General features: G+C 39.0%; 3 protein-coding genes across 8 annotated transcripts in view; all 3 read right to left on the reverse strand.

Moving 5' to 3' along the window:
- Positions 1-1349, reverse strand: part of zgc:172302 (phospholipid-transporting ATPase ABCA1) — a 38259-nt gene extending 36910 nt beyond the window's left edge. For all 5 annotated transcript variants that reach the window (XM_037545459.1, XM_017712087.2, XM_037545460.1 and 2 more), the window contains exons 1-3: positions 1262-1349; positions 275-370; positions 84-177 (exon numbers count right to left, since the gene is read on the reverse strand). In XM_037545459.1, coding sequence (XP_037401356.1) covers positions 84-177; positions 275-340 — 160 coding nt within the window. In that variant the 5' untranslated portion in view covers positions 341-370; positions 1262-1349. The remainder of the gene's footprint in view (positions 1-83; positions 178-274; positions 371-1261) is intronic.
- Positions 1350-4926: 3577 nt separating this feature from the next.
- On the reverse strand, positions 4927-13877 carry si:ch73-40i7.5 (amyloid-beta A4 precursor protein-binding family A member 3). The gene is made up of 10 exons (XM_017712080.2): positions 12811-13877; positions 12670-12706; positions 11458-11603; positions 10804-10890; positions 9729-9914; positions 8306-8485; positions 6667-6879; positions 6377-6496; positions 6146-6286; positions 4927-5560 (listed from the first exon to the last, which is right to left on the reverse strand). The coding sequence occupies exons 1-10, from the start codon at positions 13849-13851 to the stop codon at positions 5489-5491; spliced, it is 2223 nt and encodes a 740-aa protein (XP_017567569.1). The 5' UTR covers positions 13852-13877; the 3' UTR covers positions 4927-5488.
- On the reverse strand, positions 13846-21204 carry pex11g (peroxisomal biogenesis factor 11 gamma). Of its 2 annotated transcripts, XM_037545441.1 has the most exons (6): positions 20899-21204; positions 18531-18719; positions 18107-18285; positions 17130-17201; positions 16789-17025; positions 13846-13942 (listed from the first exon to the last, which is right to left on the reverse strand). In XM_037545441.1, the coding sequence occupies exons 1-5, from the start codon at positions 20959-20961 to the stop codon at positions 16800-16802; spliced, it is 729 nt and encodes a 242-aa protein (XP_037401338.1). In that variant the 5' UTR covers positions 20962-21204; the 3' UTR covers positions 13846-13942; positions 16789-16799. The 2 variants fall into 2 exon arrangements, with proteins under 2 accessions (XP_037401338.1, XP_017567571.1); XM_017712082.2 differs by lacking the exon at positions 13846-13942 and having other exon boundaries at positions 15690-17025; positions 20899-21203.
- Between the last annotated feature and the right edge of the window lie 819 nt (positions 21205-22023).

Genomic DNA, 22023 nt, shown 5'->3' on the forward strand with positions numbered 1-22023 from the left:
TGCCATATCGGTGGGGGCGGAACACAATGACAGTAAGCTGAGTGTATAGCGTGAGAAGAAGGTTCACACGCAGGGCCACTTACATTGGCTCTGTTTGTAAGGAGGGTTGGAGTTGCGTACGGAGATGAGAATGAGGAACAGGAAGAGTGGCCAAAGCAGCTCAATGATCAGCTGGACCTGTGAAGAGAGGCTTTGTTTACTATAACGTTCCGTTTAACACTTTGAAATAACGTGACAAGTATATGTTGCTCTTCACAGTTTCACAGTGAGCTACCTTGTTCCTCCTGCGGTAGCTGAAGTTCTTCCACAACAGGAGGTACAGCTGGGTTCCTATGGCCATCGTGGAACACACAAATCTAGAATGCCATGGCTATTAGATCAGAAGAGAGTTCAAGAGAGATCAGTTCTCTAAGCAAAAATGGCAACAGAACCAAATCGATCTCCATGCCACCACAATCATAAAGCAGACAGAAGTAGTCAATGGAAAAGTTGTGAAAGGTTCAAGGACTTGATCTGCTCAGTTCCAACTGTCACTGGCTGATCTTGAAATCCTCATTATGATAATTGGCTTAAAGAATTAAAGCAAATAAATCTCCTCTCATCTGGGCATGAAAACAAATATATATATAGTGTATATATATATATATATATATATATAGTAGATATATATATATAGTATGCAGGATTCTCCTCTGGAAACCTTTTAAGTAGGCTAGGCAGGAGTAAGAGTTCACAAATCACACCAAACTGTCTGCACAGTGGATACATTTATTCTACTGAAGTTACTCAGATGCAGTAGCGTTTCATATTATATATAAATATAGGATGCATTTTATTGATTGAAAATGATATAATAATGATTCATTCATTTTAAAAGTAGAAATAAGAAAAAACCCAATAACATAATATTTTCAAGGCAGCGACCTGCACCTATTTAGCAACACAAGATATTTTGGCTAAACAGCAAAAAGATATTGAAAATAACTAGTTAACAGCATCAGAAGTAAAAAATAAAAACTCTAAGGAATTTTCTTTCGTTAAAGGGACCAATGAACCGTTTATACGACATATTGGTGACTTAGAAAATGAGCTGAACGCACATCCTGTTCTGCACTGCACAGATAAGCAGGCTAAACCGGTTAGCTTACAACACACCGGGTAAATAAACACCTCCGACACACATTTAACGCAACTTCTCATCGCTACACAAGCTACAGGCACGTCGCTTGCATATTTCAAGAAAAAGACAGTGTTTATTTACCTTTCTTGTCTGTCAGAATAGCACCCTTTCGGACAGGAGAGTGTGCTATAATCCAGCACTGCTGCATCGCTAACTCACTCCAGAGGGGCGGGGCTTCTCCAAGGGGCGGAGTTCACAAAGAAAACATCGCCTCCGCGTTCACTTGTCAGCCAATCAGAGTCACGGATGTCACACAGTGCCGCCCAGCAGGGTTAACGTTGACAGCAGTTACCCGCGTCCAGCGCTTCGGTTTTGGTGAGGACTTCAATGAGCGAGGAGAATCCGTCTGATGTTTGATTTGTCGGGTTAAGATCGTTTCACTGTTTTGGTAGGAACCCTGCACACCTTCCATACCTGCTTTACGTTATTTTGGTCCTGAAGATTTTTGGATCATTAGAGTTTTGAGGAATTTTCGTTGGATCCCAGGATTTACGATTGTCGTTATTATTGTTATTAAGAACCATTTATATAATAAAAGCACAACAATAGGATACAGTAAGGCTCAATGTTCACATTTGAACTGAATTTCTTTGTTTAACATCAAGAGGGGGAATAAGAAAAGACAAAAAAATAATAACATAAAGGACAGGAGGCTGAGCTGGAGGTGGCAGAGATGAAGATGCTGAGATTTTCGTTGGGAGTGACAAGGCTGGACAAGATTAGAAATGAGCAGATCAGAGGGACAGTGAAGGTGGAGCAGTTTGGAGATAAAGCCAGAGAGGCCAGGTTGAGATGCTTTGGACATGTGTTGAGGAGGAATAGTGGATATATTGGTCAAAGAATGTTGGAGATGGAGTTGCCGGGTAGAAGGAGAAGAGGTAGACCTCAGAGAAGGTTTATGGATGTAGTAAAGGTGCACATGGAGATGGTTGGTGTAAAAGTAGAGGAGGCAGTAGATAGGGCAAGATGGAGGCAGATGATCCACTGTGGCGACCCCTAAAGGGAGCAGCCGAAAGAAAAAGAAAGAAGATGGATTTCAGCAAAACCAAAAAGCTTCAGCACAGTAACAGATTTACAAAACGTTTTCCTTCAGATATACATATGTAGATACTAATGTAAATGTATACTTACATAAAGCTGTGTGTATCAACGTGTGAATGTTTTTTGTGACAGTTATCATGTTATGTATATACAAATTTCAGAATTGATTTTCTTCACTAAAGTAGAGGGAATGGAGCTCACAATGAGCCATAGATAGATAGAATCTAGCCGTAGATTCTTTTATTTGCTGCTTTTAACATAAAAATAAAACATAAAATAGAAAATGTACCCTTATTTTTACACAAACCACGCTTTGTGTTTTATTTCCCCCCAGTTTGTTAAATTCAGCAAAAAAGAATGATTGTTCAATTCAAATTTGCAGAAGAGGGCTCCTGTGTGTTAACTTATTGTGTTCACTTATTCTCACTTAGAAAATCAACCAAAACATGTGGTCTGACCTGGCCAGCTGAACTCTGGCATATGACCATAGATGATGATGACTGTGAAGGCCACAGTATATGATTTACATTATTTTCATTCTCACCTAACCATTCAGTGACCTCATATGCCCATTGGACAGGGGTGTTGTCGTCCGTGGAAAAGACCACTGCGATCAGAATTTAAATGTTAGAATTGAAGTGTTGTATTGGATTAGATTTGTATTGATTCTCATCGGCAGCCTGACTACATTCAGCACATTCTAACATTCTAAGCCACCTGAGAAATGGTTGCTCTTCTGTTTTTCCTTACGTATCACACTACTGCACAAGCATGATGGTCATTAAATGCATGCTTCCGACCAGTTTCTGACCTGGTCCTAAATGCAGAAGTCACTTTTCCTATTGAAACTCTTGCCAGCTGAACAGTATTTGTGACTGGAGCTGCCACCATCTGTGCCCCTGTAATGAACCCTCTTTCAAAGACCTTTTACCAAACTAATCTACCTCTATTGTGGTGAACTGGGTCTGCTCAGCATTTTTCATACCATACCACAGAATATGGGGCACTGCTAATATCAATGGGCCTCACTTATGCTGTTTAATGAAGGTTCTCACATCCACTAATGTTTTCTTATCTGGGATTTGTTCTTAGGTAAGAACAGAATCTACACACAAACACACACACACACACACACACTCAATGTTCAAAGGAACATGTCATAAGCCTGGCTTAGACGTTTTCATAGGAAAAACAACTTTAAGAAAAAACTTAGTAAGACATAGGTGATTTTGGCCCATCTAAACTTATGCTTCCCCACCTATTTCTCCAGGTCTTATATTTTATTTAGCAGCTGTTTGTAGATAGTCTTTGTACAAAACCTTATGTACAGATTGAGCAGTGTGTATAGATCATACAACTGTATTCATCTGATTTCACCCTTCATATATATACAGATGTAGCTGTAAAGATGCTGAATATTGAGTGACTCTATGCACTGTTTCGATCTGTGTGCATTGCTGTACTCCAGCACTGTCAGTATTAAAGGTGCAGTGTGTAAGATCTATGAGAATTTAGGAGAATAAATAGAAAATAGTATACAAAACCATGTTTTCATTAGTGTAATATACAGTAGCCCAGAATGAACAAACCAAACACTGGCTCTAGAGAGCACTTTTCGCATTTTTACGTTAGAATCCTCATCGTCAAAGAAACCTTCGGGGACACTGAAGTTGGCTGGTTTGAGCTGGATAGGTAATTTAGCATAACCAATCAAATTGCAATGCACCTGAAGGCCACTGTAGATTCTACTACATTCTCGGAAATGGGAGGGTAATTCAGTTCACTACAATCTGCAACCTCACCACTAGATGCCACCAAATCCTACACACTGCACCTGTAATAAAAGTGCTAAATGGACTTATGCATTGTGTTCCTAAGTGGGATCAAGGGGGAAGAGACTCTCCATGCTATCTCTATGGAATCAGTGACATCTGTATAGTTCTATGAGGCAGGACAGTTTGAACCTGTAGCATTTTGGCTTTCTACCATGATACAGACCAAACACAATGTGCAGTTGGGAGAAGTGCGCCATCATTGTGTGCGGTTGGTTGTTTTGCAGCTTCCACATCAGACTTCAACATCACTGAATCTGTCTAAAGGTTTGGTCACCATGTTCAAAACACAAGGTACCCTGGACGGTAATTTTATAATAAGGTCATTCTCAGTGTTTAATGTCATCAAGAAAAGATCTACAGCTCTGTTCATCATTATGGACACATCTAACATTCCTTCTTTATCACACCTCCCTACTAATTAGTTGAACACTAGTTCGTACTAGTTTGCTTAGATTCCAAACTTTAGATTGTTAGTATATCTTCACTGGCCATTTTACCTTATAAGTGGATGCTGCAAAGGTACTGGTGTGTCAGCCATAGCAAAGCCCACCACCCAAGCAATGTCTGGTCAGTTGTCATCCTATTGTGGTCCCTATCCATTTTTAGACATTAGATGAGGTCTGATAAATCGCGCAGCAACAGATAGGATAAAGTCAGTTTACAAAGTCCACCTATATTATAGGTGGTTCTGCTAAAATGCCCAATGTCCATAGGGTCTAGGTAGGTGTAGCTAATAAACTGGCAAGGGAAGGTATAACAAGGTTGAAATAACTTCAGAATAAGCCTGGGATCCCACATCAAGCTTACCGCAAAACTAACTTCAGGACCTCCTTAACCTTATAGAGGTAGAACAACTGAAGAGGTTCAAACCAAGTTTTGAACATATTTTTAATAAACATCCAATACAGCAGCTATTAAAATAGTTCTACTGCTAAAAGCAGACACCTTGACATAACCAAGGTCATTCATTCTTACAGGCACTGAGGCTGAAGTTCTAAACACAGCATGCAAGGCCTCAACTCTTGCAGTGATGACCAGGTCACTGACAGCTGAAATACAAAATATGTGAACGGTCTTGCTGAAACAGCCTACACAATAAAACAGTAGGTTTGTGCCAAAAACAATATACACACAAACATATTTCCACACTTAAGGGTCTGGAAGGCACAGTGGAATACAAATGCCCATGCTGTGAAATGCATCAAAGTGTTCTCCTAGTGAATCACTTGGCTAAAATTATTTCAATTAGCATGTCTCAAAATACAAAGTTGAGCTCCAGGGTTTCAGTGCTGACTTTAGAACAGAGAGTGAGGGAGTGCACAGTGACAGTTAATACTCAGGATTCATTAGTCATTGCATGGAACTCTGTGTCTGAGTGGCTCCAAGATGAAAAACTGCATCCAATGACGAAATGTCAGACGACTCATCTCTGTCACAGGAACACAGGCTGCTCTTGTCCGGTTAAAAGACGATACGTGGATGTTGGCATTGTCTTCAAATGAATCTATTTTAAAGTAAAATAACAAACTGTTATTTCTCATCCCTGTTTGTACATACTATACCAAACTGTTTTCTATTAAATCATTGAGAAATTGCAAATGGAAAAATACTAAACCAGGGGTCTCATTTATAAAACGTGATTTCATACTAAATTTGATCTCAAGAAATGAGAGCAGTGAACGATTTATTTCTAAAAAGGAGTGTCCAAAGGAGAGTACTGACAGTATAAGCACACTAAAAGAGGTCTGGGAAAACATTAAAAGGGCCTATATCCTACATTTTTCTTGTATTTTCTTTTTACCCTTTTTCACTTAGTTGTGATGTTTTATGCACCAATAACAGTCAATTCATTTTTACTTGAGTATTTATAACCTCTCATTATCCTTTAGAATTTAAAAGGCTGTTTTTTGTTACTGTGCCTAATAAAAGACTGTTAAATGTAAATAACACTGTTATTCTGATTAGCTGCCCTATATTGTTCTCATTTAAAAACATTTCACATTTTTACATCAAACTTAAATAAAAAAAAATCTGTGCACACAAATGTTTTATATGAATATTATTTTTTTTAATGTTTTGGAACCCTTACCTCTCCCACCGCATTACTCAGAATCTGGATGATTTTCTCATGAGGTGTGGCTACAACACTCTGCCCATTGATCTCAATAATACGATGACCAACCCGGATGCCTCCCCTCTCTGCGATCCCTCCACGCATTAAACTGCAAATCTAACAGGAATTCAATGTTAAAATGCATCAGACACCTGTTGTATAGAGGTTCATCACACAGTAATAAGCTTTGTCAATAGTACAACATACAATGCCATCCTCCACGCTGAAACCCAGCTGGTATTTGGGGTCTGGTCGTTTAATGATGGCCATGGTGACTGGTGGGCAGTGAACTATGCTGAGCTTCACTTGAGACTGGCTTTTCAAGTCCTGATGAGTAAGGAGAATTGTCATACTCATGCACATTACTCCATTACTATTATAAATTACATGGCAACTACTATGAAACATGGCAACTACTGTCAAATTCTACCATCTTGCTTGACTTGTCCTAAAGAGATAGTAAAAAGAAATCTGTTATGCTCAGAACGCCATCTTACTCGGATGATGTTGTGGCAGGTGGTGATGGGGAGGCCGACCAGGCTGGTGCCATTCACAGACATGATGCGGTCTCCGATGCTTAGCTCTCCCGAGCGCTCAGCAGGGCCTCCGTGCAGCAGGTTGGCCACCACAACTGTGGGCAAGATGGAGCCCCAACCAGATTCTACCACTGCCAGCCCTAGTATCTCTCCCACCTGCTTTGTTATGCAAACCTTTATAGCAAAGTGAGGAAAAAGACATCACATTTATTTCAAGTCAGTGTGTAATAAAATTAATACCACAAATTAAAAAAAAAAGTGTTTTCTTGATTGTTATGCTGACCTGACAGGTAAAACAAATGTTTGTTAAGGTGACCCTTGTTATTCTACCTAAATTCTGGCCAAAAACACCCGACACCTAACCACCACACCTATATGAGAATTTGGAGTTTCTCTGTGGGAATGTGTGTCTTTTCATTCAAAAGAGCATTTCTGATGTCGGATGAAAAGGCCTGGCTCACAATCAACATTTCAATTCATCCAAAAGATGTTCAATGGGATTAAGGTCAGGGCTCTGTGCAGGACACAGGAATTCGTTCACTTCTCAAACCATGGCTTTATGGAGCTTGTTTTGTGCACAGGGACACAGTCATGCTGGAACAAGAAAGGGCCTTCGACAAACTGTTGGCACTATGCACTCAGGAAGGTAAAGTTCTCCTGGCATCCATCAAATCCAGATTCATTCATCAAACTCCCACGTATTAAAGCTTGAATCACACCTATGAACATATTTCCACTACTTCCAGAGTCCAGTGGCAGCATGCTTCACACCACTCTAGCTGACAGCTGGCATGGTGCATAGTGATCTTAGGCTTGCGTGCAGCTGCTTGGCTATGGAAACCCATTTCAGAAAGCTCCTAACACACAGTTCCTGTGCGAATGTTGCATCCAGAGACAGTTTGGAACACTATAGTGAGGGACGCTACACAAGACAGATGCTTTTGACGTGCTGTGCGCTTCAGCACTCAGTGAGTTTGTGTGGTCTGCCACTTCGTGGCTGAGCTGTTGCTGTTACTAGATGCTTCTTTTTCATAATAATAGCCCTTACAGCCAAACAGACAGATCTAGTAGGGCTGAGGTTTCACAAACTGACTTGTAGCAAAGGTGACATCAAATGACAATGCCACGTTTAAAGTAACTGAGCTCTTCCTTATGGCCCATTCTACTGCCAGTGTTTGTCTATGGAGACTGCTTGGCTGTGTGCTTCATTTCAAACTTGTTAGCAATGGGAATGACTGAAATACTTTAGCTCTGCATACCTATAGTGTACAGTCATATAGTGTAAATCTTAATACTTTCAGGAAATAACATTTTTAGCCTTAATTAGTTTTTGAGATATATATTCTTTAAAATACTTAAATCATCTAACATCAAATATTTAAAAATAACGACTTATGATTTATCACTTATAAAAATGTGAAAACTAAAAATAAATGACAATGCACACAGCACAATGATACTTCTTCCTGAAAGTATTAAGCAAATCTGGTATGGTCAGTTTTCTGAAATCTGAAATGAACTGAAGCAGATTTACACTGTATTCTGTAGTGAAATATCGAACAGACCTTTTATTTAATGCTTGTAAAAATGTGGTCTTTACCTCTCTAATGTTTTCAGAGCGTGAGAAGTGGACCAGGTCTCCGTTATACAGTTCTTGTGTGCCGAGGTAGTCACTGTACTCTCCTGGCCGCAGCTCGCCCGCTTTAATTCCATTTTCTTGCAAAAACTGCTGATATGCAACTCCAAAAGCCTGGCCAATTGCCTGAGCTATAGTCTGTGCCTGCAGCAAAGAAGAGCATAGATTGAATCAATATACAAACCCAATTCCAAAAAAAATTGGATAGTAGGTAAATTGCTCCTAAAACCAAAAGCAGTGATTTTTACATCTACTTTAACCCGAGTGTAAAAGACAAGGCCAAAAACCACAACTGAATTCCTGTGACATTCAACCTCTTAGACAGCACTGCATATAAAAATGGCATGTTCCTGTGACGTATATCACCACATGGGTTTGGGAATACTTTGGAAAAGTGTTGTTAATAATCACTGCATCCACCAAAGTAAGTTAAGTCTGTACAATGTGCAGTGGAAGCCATGTGCCAACAATGTCCAGAAATGCCACCAACTTTTCTGGGCTCATGTTTACCTGAAATGGATTGGTTTTGTGATCTGATAGGTAAACCTTTCGGACTGTTTATAGAAATAACGGGACAATGTGTTCTCTGGGCCAAAGCAGAAAAGAAGTATCCAGATTGTTACCAGTGTAAAGTTTAAAAGCCAGCATTTTTCATAGTATGGGGGTGTGTTAGTGGGTAGCTTAACAGCTGATGCAAGATATGCTGCCTTTTAGGTAGCTGCTTTTAAGGGACATTCATGCTTATTTCAACATGACACCACCAAGCCACATTCTGCAACTTACAACAGTATGGCTACATAATCAGTTTGTGTGGGTGCCTGCAGTTGAGAACTACTGCCCAGTGAAAACGCTCAAAATTGGACAACAAAGGCCCTGTACAGCTGCACAGCTAAAGACTTCTGCAAAAGAAGAATGGCAAAAAATCCACTTTCAAAACTGGATCAATTGGTCCCTAAACATTAGTCCCCAAGCATTTATAAAGTCCTCTTAAAAGGAAAAGTGATGTAACACAATGGTAAACATTCTCCTGTGCAAACTTTTTAGAACGTGTTACAGAAATCAAATTTGGAATGAGCATACATTTACAAAAAAGCTAATGAGGTAAACACAGTGTTTTTCTACATTTAATGCAGGTCAAACAGAATTTAAAAATCACTGCTTTCTGTTTTCATTAGCATTTCACATACTGTCCCAACTTTGGAACTTTAGAATTAGGGTTGTAATTCAGTAACATTTTGTAAACAATACAAAGTCCGCAGATTAAATTGAGGCTTTATTAGTTGTACTGTTTTATAGTGTGGTTTCATTTATAGACACAGTCCTCCCATAGCATTGCTCCATCTCAAAGGGAAATCTTACAGCTTGAGCAGAGGTGTTAAAAACTCACATCCTCAGACGAGAACACATGGCAGATCATCCAGCATTTCGTGGGCGGTGCTGAAGTGTGCTGAAGTGAAGCTGCTGTATCTAAAGGTTTATGAACGGCTGGCTTCCTACGAGCCATTAACACTACAACACTTCCAATGTCAGCTATATAGGAGATCATCTGCAGAGGATGGTCCATCATAGCCTCCTAAAGAAAGAAGATATTCAAAAAACTCACAAATTGATGGATGTAACCCAGGACTGGGCTGCACAGTTCTTGCATAAGTTTATACTTAAGCTCATTTGTAAAGTCTTTACTAAATCACTAGTTACTTTCAAACTATACCAGTTAGTTTAAAACTACCCTTTTACTTGGTAACTTAAGTTACACCACAAATCCTTACGTCATGTTTTAACTAGAAATACCTAACTAATGCATGTGCTTGTGCTGACCTTTTCTACAGAAACAATATCCATTATTGAACAGAACTATGTGCAGTTGAATGGAATAAACCTGAATATAGATGACTATTGTCTGTTTATTCTTTAATATCTACTTGCAACAAACAAATATGCAGCTTTCAAAAAAATGCTTTCTGGCTAACCAACATAACAGCAGCATCGGTTTAGACATTTCAGCAGCTGCTGAAACTCACTGAGCTGGAGCGGAGGATGTTAGCTTCAAGTTTGGAATTAAAACCAGGATAAAAATTAGAGAAGTAAAATCACAGTGTATGGCACTCTTTACTTTTAATATAAGTTAATGTAAAGAGATTTTATTCCATGCAATTTTGCAACAATTCTATTGGACCATCAACTGGACTATTTTCAAATGCAAAAAATGGTTTCTCTAGTTGTATTTGTCTTTTTTTTTCACAGAATTCTGAATTAACCTAAAATTATCACACTGAATTGAACTGAGTGAAAACTGAAGTTTGAATGATATGCAGAAACGTTTCCTAAAAAACAGAATTCAGCGTAATCAGTGTGAAAACAAAAATTAGACCCCCAATGCAGACAGACAATAATTAAATCTCATTAGTTGTCTGGTATGGGTTTTTTGAGCTAATTTATGAAGTCCAACAACTATCACAAACCTGTGTGTCTGCACTCAACACTTTGATTCTCTGAGTAGAGATGAAGAGATCCACCTCAGTCATTGGTTGAGATTCTCCATCAGGAGCCTGGTTTTGGACACAGATTCATTATTAATGAATTATGAATGAATGAAAATTTCAAATAAACTAAAATCTCATTTGGAGTCATCTGTTCTGTAACAAAACATAGTATCCTTACAGATACAGAATCTACAGAATGTACAAGGCAGAAGTAGCACTAAATTGTATCACTAACAAAACACCTATAAGGCTTTTCTTTCTACAACGCCAATTCCAATGAAGTTGGGACGTTGTGTAAAACATGAATAAAAACAGAATGCGATGAGTGAATATTTGCACAAAACAATAAAGTTGACCTGTTTGAACATTAAACATCTTGTCTTTGTAGTGCATTCAAGTGAATATAGGTTGAAAAGGATTTGCAAATCATCGTATTCTGTTTTTATTTATTTTACATTTTTAATTTTATTTATTTTTATTTTATTTGTTTTACAACGTCCTAACTTCATTGGAATTGGGGTTGTACTTCCAAATATGAGACGCAAAAACAAAAAGAAAATGCTGGGAAAGTAATGAAGCAGGAAGTTCATTTTAAGCATACTTCATAGTTATATTCATAACTACATATTTTACCTTGATGCGGTCAACAGCTTCTTGTGCCTGAGCCATGCGAGCGTTGGTGGAGGGGTTCTTATCTGACTGCAGCTGTGTGGAACCCAGGTATTTAGCTCCAAATATGACTCCATCCAAAAGATCTTCAGGATCACAGGGACCAGGCACTATGACAAAAAGAGAATGTTTATTACTTAGTGAATTACACACTGGACTAGCTTTACCTGAGTAAGTTCTATAAATGTAATCTGTAACAAATTTAAGTGAGGAAAAACATTTTTTCCTAATTTATCCAAATTATCAGAGACAGACCAGAGTGAAAGATAACAGCCATTATGTATAATGTATTCGTTTTTCAGTGTTAGGGGAAAAAGGAAATGTATATAACACCTCAACAAACAAATATTTGGCTCAGTATTTAGTGCGCCCATGCTTTGCCTTTACTAGGTTGGTTGTATTTTCTGCCTCTTTATGATCCAATTCACCCCAGACACAATCAGTGACATTGAGGTCTGGACTCTGGAGTGACCAGTTCACTGTGTTTCCAGAAGCTTTTTGCTTGATTTGCAAATTGTTGTCTTTTTGTATATTTCCTTTCCTCAGTTACCTTGATAGCATCCTGTCAGTGTTGGGCGGTCTTCTCACAGTGGAAGTATGGACAGAAACACCTGTGGATGTTTTCAGATCTGAAGCAAGAGTGGAGCTTGATTTGTTGGTCTAGAATAAGTTGTCTATCACGTCTTGACAGGCTGTTTTGAGTCTTATTTTCTCTTTTTTTAACTCCAATATTGAACATTTATTTTCTTTTGACCTTCCCTGTCCTCATGCAAGTGGATTACCTTGTATCTAATTTGCCTACTACCCCCTGAAAAGTGAAAAACTTGTACTTAATGGCAATTATGACTTAAAATAAACGGGGTGTGGTGTCTGACTTCGCAGTGCTGCACATGCTAGTATTATCTGATGGGGTAACACTCAACAACAACAAAGATGTGTTGATTATTACACATTTGTTATTAAATGAACATGATTCAAACAATATTTTACTACTATCTTTTATTACTTTATTACTAAAATAAAGTAGGCATTGCAAATCCATACTGAATTAAAATCACAGATCTTGTCATTAATTCACTTGAATTTTAGTTCATCCCTGGGTAAAACCTATCTAGCATGAACATGGCTTTAAACCTTATGTACATAATGCAATGAAAACAATTTAAGTTTTCCTACCATCTTTATAGGAAGGCTGAGCCTCAGCCTCAGCATCCTGTTAAATGAAAAGGAATAAAATATTTTTTTAAATAAGATTCATAGAATTGCTTGCTGAGCGGTTTCAACTATTTGCACTAGGAAGAATGAATATTCACCTACCACATCAGCTGTATGGCAGGGTATCTCGTCCAAGGACAGACCTTTGGACTGTCGCCACTGTGCCAAGACTTCGTCCTCAGAGTAGCCAGAGACCATAAACTCATCCTGAAAGGGGCTGTGCCAGGTTTCTTGGCCGTATGAAACAGAGACCACTTCATCAGCCTCAACACTTTGTGCTGTGTACCTTGTCTGGGAGTCTATAAGCTGTGACACATGCTCAATATTGTTTTCATTAGTTTGGGCTGTATAAACTGGCTGAGGTTCCAAAGGCTCTGGATCCTCCAAAAGCTGCAGCAGATCTCTCTGATGACTCTCTGTGAAAAGAAGACCAGAGGCTATGCTCCCCTCAGGGCAAGTATGGTAAGTGTTAACTTCGGGCGCTGCGCACTGTGAGGCGTCTCTGTCAGTTAAAGCATCAGGACTGGATGTAGACTGCTCTGGTTCTGCTTCTTGAGCAGTCTCTTTAGGAGAAGGTGTTGGATGAAAGAGCTGAAGCTGGGTAAGCAGAGTTTGAATGTGGGAGTGGTCCATGTCCCGTTGTCTATGCTCCTCTCCTGGCTTCTCCTCCCTTTTCTCCTCTGGACTGTTCTCCAATGTGTCAGGTTCATTCATTCCCATCTCCTGATTTATAACACCTTCCATTTCTGAGGGAGGTAGAGCCAGTGTAAAGCTTGTGTTCTGAGCTCCATAGTCACTTACTTCCTCTAAAGGCACCTCCATGGAGTCTGTATGTGAAGATCCAGGTTCATCAATATCCCGAAATTCATCAAGTGAACATTCACTTGATGAGTCAGACCTCCAGTCCAGCGGAGGGGGCTCTATAAGGTTGAAGGAATCCAGATCCTCCAACAAAGGGCTTGTAAGACTTTTCCCAGCATGTGTGGATGCATGATGGTTATTGTCTTCCAATGTGGCATCTGTGGTTTCTACAGCTACTTTGGCTGAGGCTGTTCTTTGAGGAATAAATTCTGAACTCTCCAGCAGCTCATCTTCAAATGATGTAACCTTATCACTACTGACAATATCTGCCAGCTTCTCCATTCCAGACTCAGGTGTGATTAAGAAAAAAATGAAAAACAATAGTCTACCTTGTGGTTAAGCTCCTAAGCTGCTCGTTTCCGCCCCAGATTCCCTGGAGGTATGAGGAAAGAAAGAAAAAGTTATGACAAACTTATAAGTGACCTAATAAAAAAAAAGTTAACAATGCATTGCTCTACAATGTTGAGAGTGCTCCACGATGTAGAACAAATGGTGATCTACTTACTTGATTTGCTAGAATTTATAAGGAAAGTTTAAAGTCAATGTGCACTGGAATATAGGGTTGAAGTCAATGTGCACTGGAAATCACAATGAATTTTCCCTCCTAAACTGTAATGTATATTTAAATCTCAGGGAAAGTCTCTGAGCTAGCAGAGCGTTTTCACTCAACGAGTGGTGGAGGAGGTGGGAAAAGGAGGTGATATAATTGGAGGAAACATGATTAAATTGGTTAATATTACTTCTCCCTGCCCGCTTGTGCACGGTGATGCAATCAAAACTCACAAGATATTTCAGAAGTTGCACTATATTCAGACAGAAACAAGAATGTATTTAGTCTTTTAAATGAAATATGATGTATTGTGCTCAATATGACCAGGCACATGAGCAAACAAGCTCAGAAAGGTTTAAGTTGACTTTAAATAGCCTTTAAAAGAGCAGTCAAATATCTCTAAAAATGATGGGTTCTGAATCGAAAGACATTGTGAGAATGTCTTTGGAGCAACTACAATGATTCCTTTCAAAATAATACATGTAAACAAAACGCCAAAGCGTATATATTTAATTTAGAGAAAAGTCTGAAAGCTACTAGTGTAGTAGCAGGTCAAGGTTACCTGACTTTGTCTTAGCACTGCTGGAAATTCCAATGATCTAACCTAGATGACTGAAAACGTTCACAGGTATAATTCCACAGTGTAAATAATCTGGAGTGGCTATTATGGATTAAAGCAACCAACATGCTACATATTCCTTGAAGAACCAGACAGGACCTCCATCATCCTTTCACAATGAGGCTACTAATCTAGCTAACTAGCTGTGTACGCGGGGGTTATAATGGGCCAAAGTACATCCCACTATCTCCCTCCCGAGTCCAATGACTAACGTTATAAGATACCCGGACAAACTGGCATTTTTCTGACACGTTTTCTGAAGCACAGCGAGAACACGGACACCCTGAATAAACCAACCCACGAATAAACCAAAAGCAGGCAGTGAATAGGACAAAACAGGAATTCCTCAGAAACTACAGTAAACCGACAGCTGGACAGCACTGAGGGCGAAAACTGCAGGTCTTCAGCTCTAAAACCTCAATGAAAGTGAAGCGATCATGAACGAAATCAGAGCATCTGATCCGACTATCCGCCGTGTTTACCAAAGGAGCTGTAAGTTTCAAGAACCGGCCAAAGAAAGTTGAAGTAACTCGACTCAAGGTCCCTTTTACCTGTCTCCATGGATTCTCTTTATGACAAAGCCGAACAACAAGCCCGAGGTTGACAGGGTCGCTATAGTTTAAGAAACGTAACGTTATCTAAACACATCCAGTAAAAACTCTTAGCATAGTTTAGCTCCATTCCTAAACACCAGACGCTGCTACGAGCCTTAAACGCGCATGCGCGCACAGCGAAGTCATGACTAGTCGACCGCATACTCGGCCTCCACTTCCAGAGCAGAACTTCTGACACCGAGCAAGGCAGAGAACACAGAGCAGCGCTGATAATCATCAAACTAAAGACTACTTTGTGGCACATAAAGCAATGCATTCGGTGTACTACATGAAACACAAGTGAGAAAGAAAAAAAAGAAGCGATTTAGAATGTCTGCGAACACCACGACGCTCACGGTCAATATTACAATAATTTATTTCAGGATTTGTACGTTTTACATTACAAATTACAAAATACATTTCTCAGGTGTGCCAGCTCAACAACGCTCCTATTAATGCATATACATTTCACAGGCACTTATTCAGTGTAGACATTCCATTCTGACAGAAGTTACTCACATACTATCGAGCTTAGTCATAAGTGCTGTCAACGTGCAGATCTAATCATATATTATCTATACAAAAATAAGACAGGTCTGAGGGTAAACTTACAGTCAGGATTTGTAAAGCAAGTGAAATGTACGGTATATTTAATTGCAAATATAACCACAACAATTAAGAGTTCTTAATTTGTCGGTTTAAAAAAACGCTTCATCATTGTTGGTCCATGTATTCAGAACTCACTCCACTTCATTTACTGGGAAGAGGTAAAGGAATGCTTTAGACAAGTTTATTTCTTTCGTTTTGTGCTGAAGCTATGAGGCTAATGCAGTTAGAACCTAACAGAAGTCTACAGAATCCACATCTTTTAGCTCCACTGCAAAACTAAAGAAGCAAACTTTGGACACTAATGTTCTGGTAGATCAACGTTTGGGGTGAGGGGGAAAATTAAACAGTGTAAATATTTTAATTTTTTCTTTTCGGATGTGGAGAAAAGAATGTAATGAGTGACTCTGTCTTGCATTAAAAACTACAAATAACTCCATTAATGTTCGTATCAAAATGCACCTGATGCTGTAGGCTTTGAATAAAATCCATATAAATGCTATTTTTATACAGGCCTTTAAATCTTCAGTCTAACTGGATGTATAATTACGTGAGAAATAGAGCACTTTATGTGAAAGGCAAAAAAAGAGAATGCTGAGGCTCTTGTTTTGTCGTCAATCATCAGTTTGAGGAGTATCTGAAGCACTTTCACTTGAAGTGCTAAAAGTCTTTTATAGTGACCCATTTTACATGGGAAGCAACGATTTGCACAAATGTGAGGATCTGTCAGGTACAATTTATATCGAATTATATGAAAGCATCGTGAAGGCTGTCTTTACTAAGCAAACCTCGAACATGAATGGAGCTATATGTAACCTATATGCAAAACAATGGCAACTTTAGCTACCCACAATCTAGCGCCTCAGACACTGGCAGTCTGGTCACTGGAACACATCTGCAGCATTCCAATCAGAGATGAAAAAGTCCCCATGAGTCCCACCAGCCAATGGGGGAACCAGCCACCCCACAGAAACCCAGGCGGCATCCAATGAATAGCATTGCTCAGATCCGCTAGGCTGCCAAGAACATTCAGAAACTCTCCGCAAATCTGCCTCTGGATGTCAACAGTGACGGTGACGGCACCTTCCCTAAAAAACACAACCAAATGATTTTGGTACACGTCTCTTTCTTATATAATCACTGGATCACTAATTATCCAGTGGTTAATTCATTTAGTCAAAGATCGACTCACCTGCCATCATCTTGTGCTGCCTGTCTGCATTTCTGTGCCTTCCTCCTTAATGTCAGGATTATTCTGAGAGATCTAAAACCAGGTCAAGATAGGGTGGTCAGTCTCTGATTTCATAATAAGTTCATAATAAATTTTTTTGGGAAATCATTCAGTGACTCAAACGGAGATACAAATGTGCTTATAGGGAAAATATTTACACAGTAGGGGAATACAGACAATAACAACAACACACTAAGGTTTTTATTTTTACATTTGAAAACAGCCTTAAAATCTTATTTTGTCCCAAATATAATGCACATATTCTTCACTGAATATTAGTAGAATTATTGACATGCCGATTTGGGAGTTCTGGATCAAAGATGCTCAAAAACTTGGAATCCACGTTTTTATCATATTGTATTCTTGTTGTTTTCAAAATAGTTTAAACTGTAAATAAATCCATTAGTTATATCTCTGAGTTTAACATTTCAATCTACATTGTGTTATTATTGAATAACAATTATATAACCAGTGATGGCAGACTTTTGAACGACAAGCTATCTGTCTATGCCAGTACATAAATATTTATAAAATGTGGAAACTGGAAGTAGATTTACCTGGATTAGGATTACAGAGGAATGTGACAGTTATATGTTACATTACATTAGATTACTGTTACATTACATTAAAAATGCAGTACAGATATTGGCCTCAGTAGAGCAGCATCACCTAAACATTCTGCTCTTCTATAGTAAATATGTCATCAAATGTTGGTGTGAATTAAATGTAATTCTAAGCCCAACGGAGATAAAATATTTTTTACAAAAGCTCTGTTGATATTAACAGGAGTCTGATATCATCACGCATCTCTAATTCAATTGTAATCAATATAAACATTTCAAAATCAATGCCATATAATCAACACTTTCAGATGCATTTATGAATAAAAAGAAAAAAGAAAACAAGCAAGTATTTAGCCAGAACTCGTCTAGTTTTACCTGAGAGTGCCCAAAAGTAAGGACAGACCCCATAGGCCAGTGCACAGTGTCCACCATTTGTCAGACTTGACTTTGATGAGCTCTGCATCAGCAGCCCAGGCGATGTGCTCACAGGGGTAATACAGCTGGTCAGCAACGTTGATCAGAACGGACATCCACCGTAATACTTTGTCCTGCTCCTGTTAGTGCAAATATAAATGATTAATCAGCTACTATTTAACCCATTAAACTGCAGGCTTTTTATTCAGATATTCAGTAACTAACATATAAATTATGCAGCTGTAAGAGTCCCTTAGTGTCCCTCAGGTTACACTTTACTCTGATGGTCTTCAATAGATCAGTGTGTGGGTAACATTTAGGTTTGAGTTTGCCAGAAAATTAAACAACAACCTTATCCAAGCAAATACAGGAACTCGTACTTTACCGTGGACCCTAGACCGTAGCTCTGAGAGTAAGCGGCCATAGAAAGGTCATCAAACAGACGTAGCACTGTCCGACAGTGACTGAGCTGAGCAGAGAAGAGCAGGAGCCTCTTGCCAAGTTGAGAAGAGCCACCAGTCTTTTGGGACAAAACTCCACCAACCAGCTGGGATCCATAGCAAAGTGTTCTTATCTAACCCCAGCATCAAAAACAGATAAACACATTACTAGTGAACTGCAAATTAATGTAAAGAGGTTTAGTACCAAGTGATTTTGGAGAATTTCTATTTGTCTAATCATCATTAAATTTTCATTTTAATGTAAGGGTCACCATTGTTCAAATGGTGTAAAATGATTGCTCAGAAGTGCTCTTCTTTGGGATACTCAGGTCTCAATACACCTTTTCTCTTGCAATTCCAATAGCTTGACATAATAATAGGTTCATGAACTCTTTATTTATTTACACCTTTGAATTTTTTGGTGTTCATCTTAGTAACCAAAAGCCAAAAACAAAAGTCAAGCTAGATTCACTGTATAAAGCACCTAATCTGACTTGACTTTGACTCTACTGGAACTGGACAACACAAAGACCAAAGAAATCTAATCTGTGACTCCTACTTAGGAAAAACATAACACTGCGGACACGTCAAGACATTTAAAGACGATATTTCATTTTTCTGAGATTTAGTAAGTTGGAATGTACTAGACAAAATACAACCAGTAGTGCATTTAAAATGAGACTATAAAAATACTATAAATGCAATGATTTTTATTTGAAATTTCACATACTGAGCACTACATCTAGTTAAACAGGGCTGATTATGCTGTCTTTGTTATGAAGCATGAAATTGTTCAGTGTTCTTTAAGTATGAAGATATCCATGATATGCTCAGAAAATCACATGGTGGCATAATTTATCACGATAAATTTTGTTATATTGCCACCTCTACTCCTATCTGTTGCTTAGCTAAAAAAGAAAAAAAAAGTGTCATCATTAGTAAATGACAGGAGAAGATATACACTATATTTCCAAAAGTATTTGCATGTCTGCCTTTGCATGCATATGAACTTGAGTGATATCCCATTCTTAATCCATAGGGTTTAATATGATGTTGGCCCACCCTTTGCAGCTATAATAGGTTCAACCCTTCTACCCTTTCCACAAGGTTTAAGAATGTTTATGGGAATTTTCGACCATAAGCGCATTTGTGAGGTCAGACACTGATGTTGGATGAGAAGGCCTGGCTCGCAGTCTCCTCTCTAATTCTTCTGGCAACCGCCAAACCCAGACTCGTCCATCGGATTGCCAGATGGAGAAGCGTGATTCTTCACTCCAGAGAAGACGTCTCCACTGCTCTAGAGTCTATACACCACTGCATTCGATGCTTTGAATTGTACTTGCAATTGGTGATGTAAGGCTGCTTCATTCCATGAAGCTCTCTACGCTGTTCTTGAGCTAATCTGAGGGCCACATGAAGTTTGGAGGTCTGTAGTGATTGACTCTGCAGAAAGTTGGCGACCTCTGTGCACTATGCGCCTCAGCATCCACTGACCCCACTCTGTCATTTTACGTGGTTGACCATTTCATGGCTGAGTTGCTGTTGTTCCCAATCGCTTCCACTTTGTTATAATACCACTGACAGTTGGCTGTGGAATATTTAGTAGTGAGGAATTTTCATGACTGGATTTGTTGCACAGGTCTCATCATGGTACAGTGCTGGAATTCACTGAGCGACCCATTCATTCACTAATGTTTGTAGAAGCAGTCTGCAGGCCTAGGTGCTTGGTTTTACACACCTGTGGCCATGGAAGTGATTGGAACACCTGAATTCAATTATTTGGATGGGTGAGTGAATACTTTTGGCAACATAGTGTATAAAAGCTGACAATTTACAAGTACAGAGTTTGTCTTTGCAAATAAACAGCTGCAGTTATAAACACCTTTGGGAGCTCACTACACATATTTAAGCTGGAATTACACTTGATGATTTAATAGTTGTTGCACGCATCTGCACATGCGTGAGATGTATATATCATATTGCACTGTGTATTGTAGTTTACTTTATTGTTGAATGCATCGTGTACTGTAGTTTACTGTATTGTACTGCATTGCTTGGCACACAGTTCTGTGTTCAACTCTGTTCCTTTTCTCTCGGTATCTACAGTGACTTTGTTTCTAGCAATATCTGAGCTCAGGACTGTCTTTCTCTAAGCTATTGGTAGCTAGCAAAGATACTTTCTCTAGATAGACAAAGCACTTCTTGTAAGTCGCTCTGGATAATAACGTCTGCTAAATGCTGTAAAAATGTAAACATCGCAGTTTTTATACCAGTTTCTGGTTATCAAAGCGCACAGTTCTGTCGGACACTCACCACTTTATCTCTTCCTCTGTAGGACTCCAGTAAATTCACCACTGACTCCAGAGAATCCTGCATGCTGGACTATGAGGGGCTCTTCATATGTTACCGTGGAACAAACACAGCTAAGCGCTTTACTCTCCTCTTTTAAAGCATAGAATGAAAGAGGCAGAAGTTCCCTTCTGTATATTACGTTGCTCTTTACCAAAAGACCAAAATCAGGGCTTTTTTCTGTCTTTATACGACTGCATTCCCCAGTTCAGCTAGTTAACCTCACCTACTGCACTTTGGCCAGGAAACTGTTTCCCCAGACCAAAGTAGTCGATCACCTATTCGGGAGTCATCTTAGAAGAAGAACGGCGTATCGGTCTGAGGAGAAAGTGATGTCACTGTTGCGGTGGCGTTTAGCACTCTTAAAATGACTATTTATTGATTGATTTATTGATTGATTGATTCATTGATTAATTAATTTATTTATTAACCACAATGAATTATTGCAACATGCATTTAACCATTCAAAAAATATCGGCTTAAAAACAATTTCTACAATGATATAATATTCTATGATTTCTATAACCTAGTGCTGGGTTACTACATAACAGAACACACGCTGAATTACCCGGCCTCGCCTCGCCGAGTTACCTGGCCTCGCCGTGTTCGCCGGCCTCGATGAGTTATACACTATATTTCCAAAAGTATTCAGTCAACCATCCAAATCATTGATTGTTCCAATCACTTCCATGGCCACAGGTGTGTAAAACCAAGCCCCTAGCCCTGCAGACTGCTTCTACAGACATTAGTGAAAGAATGGGTCTCAGGAGCTCAGTGAATTCAGGAACATTTCATATTTACATTTAAATGGCCGAACTTTCATTAACAGTGAGTCCATATTAAATTGCAAAGCTTATATTAGACAGTGGAAAGTGGCAGCGTGTGAGTGAGCAACTGAATGGGTCTGTGTTTTGGTCTTGCTTACTATTGAAGTGCTCTTACTGCAGTGTGATGAGTGACAGGAGGGAACATTAACCTGTTTTAAAACCTTGCAAAAACAAGTAACCTTTTTTCATAACAGTTAATAGGAAATACTATTAAAAAAAAGAACAGCAACAAGAAAAAATGAAGAGGCATGTATATATCCAC

This window comes from Pygocentrus nattereri, chromosome 15 (genome assembly GCF_015220715.1).
Source record: "Pygocentrus nattereri isolate fPygNat1 chromosome 15, fPygNat1.pri, whole genome shotgun sequence".
In the NCBI taxonomy this organism is placed as follows: domain Eukaryota; kingdom Metazoa; phylum Chordata; class Actinopteri; order Characiformes; family Serrasalmidae; genus Pygocentrus; species Pygocentrus nattereri.

Bases quoted from the DNA above. Each gene is read 5' to 3' on its own strand.
- si:ch73-40i7.5 (XM_017712080.2), bottom strand. From the start codon at position 13,851: ATGGAGAAGCTGGCAGATATTGTCAGTAGTGATAAGGTTACATCATTT. The intron at 10,891-11,457 runs GTAAAATATGTA...GTCCAAAACCAG, and splicing joins AAGCTGTTGACCGCATCAAG to GCTCCTGATGGAGAATCTCA. The intron at 8,486-9,728 runs GTGAGTTTTTAA...TCTTTGCTGCAG, and splicing joins ATGTGTTCTCGTCTGAGGAT to GCACAGACTATAGCTCAGGC.
- pex11g (XM_037545441.1), bottom strand. From the start codon at position 20,961: ATGCAGGATTCTCTGGAGTCAGTGGTGAATTTACTGGAGTCCTACAGA. The intron at 18,286-18,530 runs GTAAAGTACGAG...TTGCACTAACAG, and splicing joins GCTACGGTCTAGGGTCCACG to GAGCAGGACAAAGTATTACG. The intron at 17,202-18,106 runs GTAAAACTAGAC...ACCTGGTTTTAG, and splicing joins TTACTTTTGGGCACTCTCAG to ATCTCTCAGAATAATCCTGA.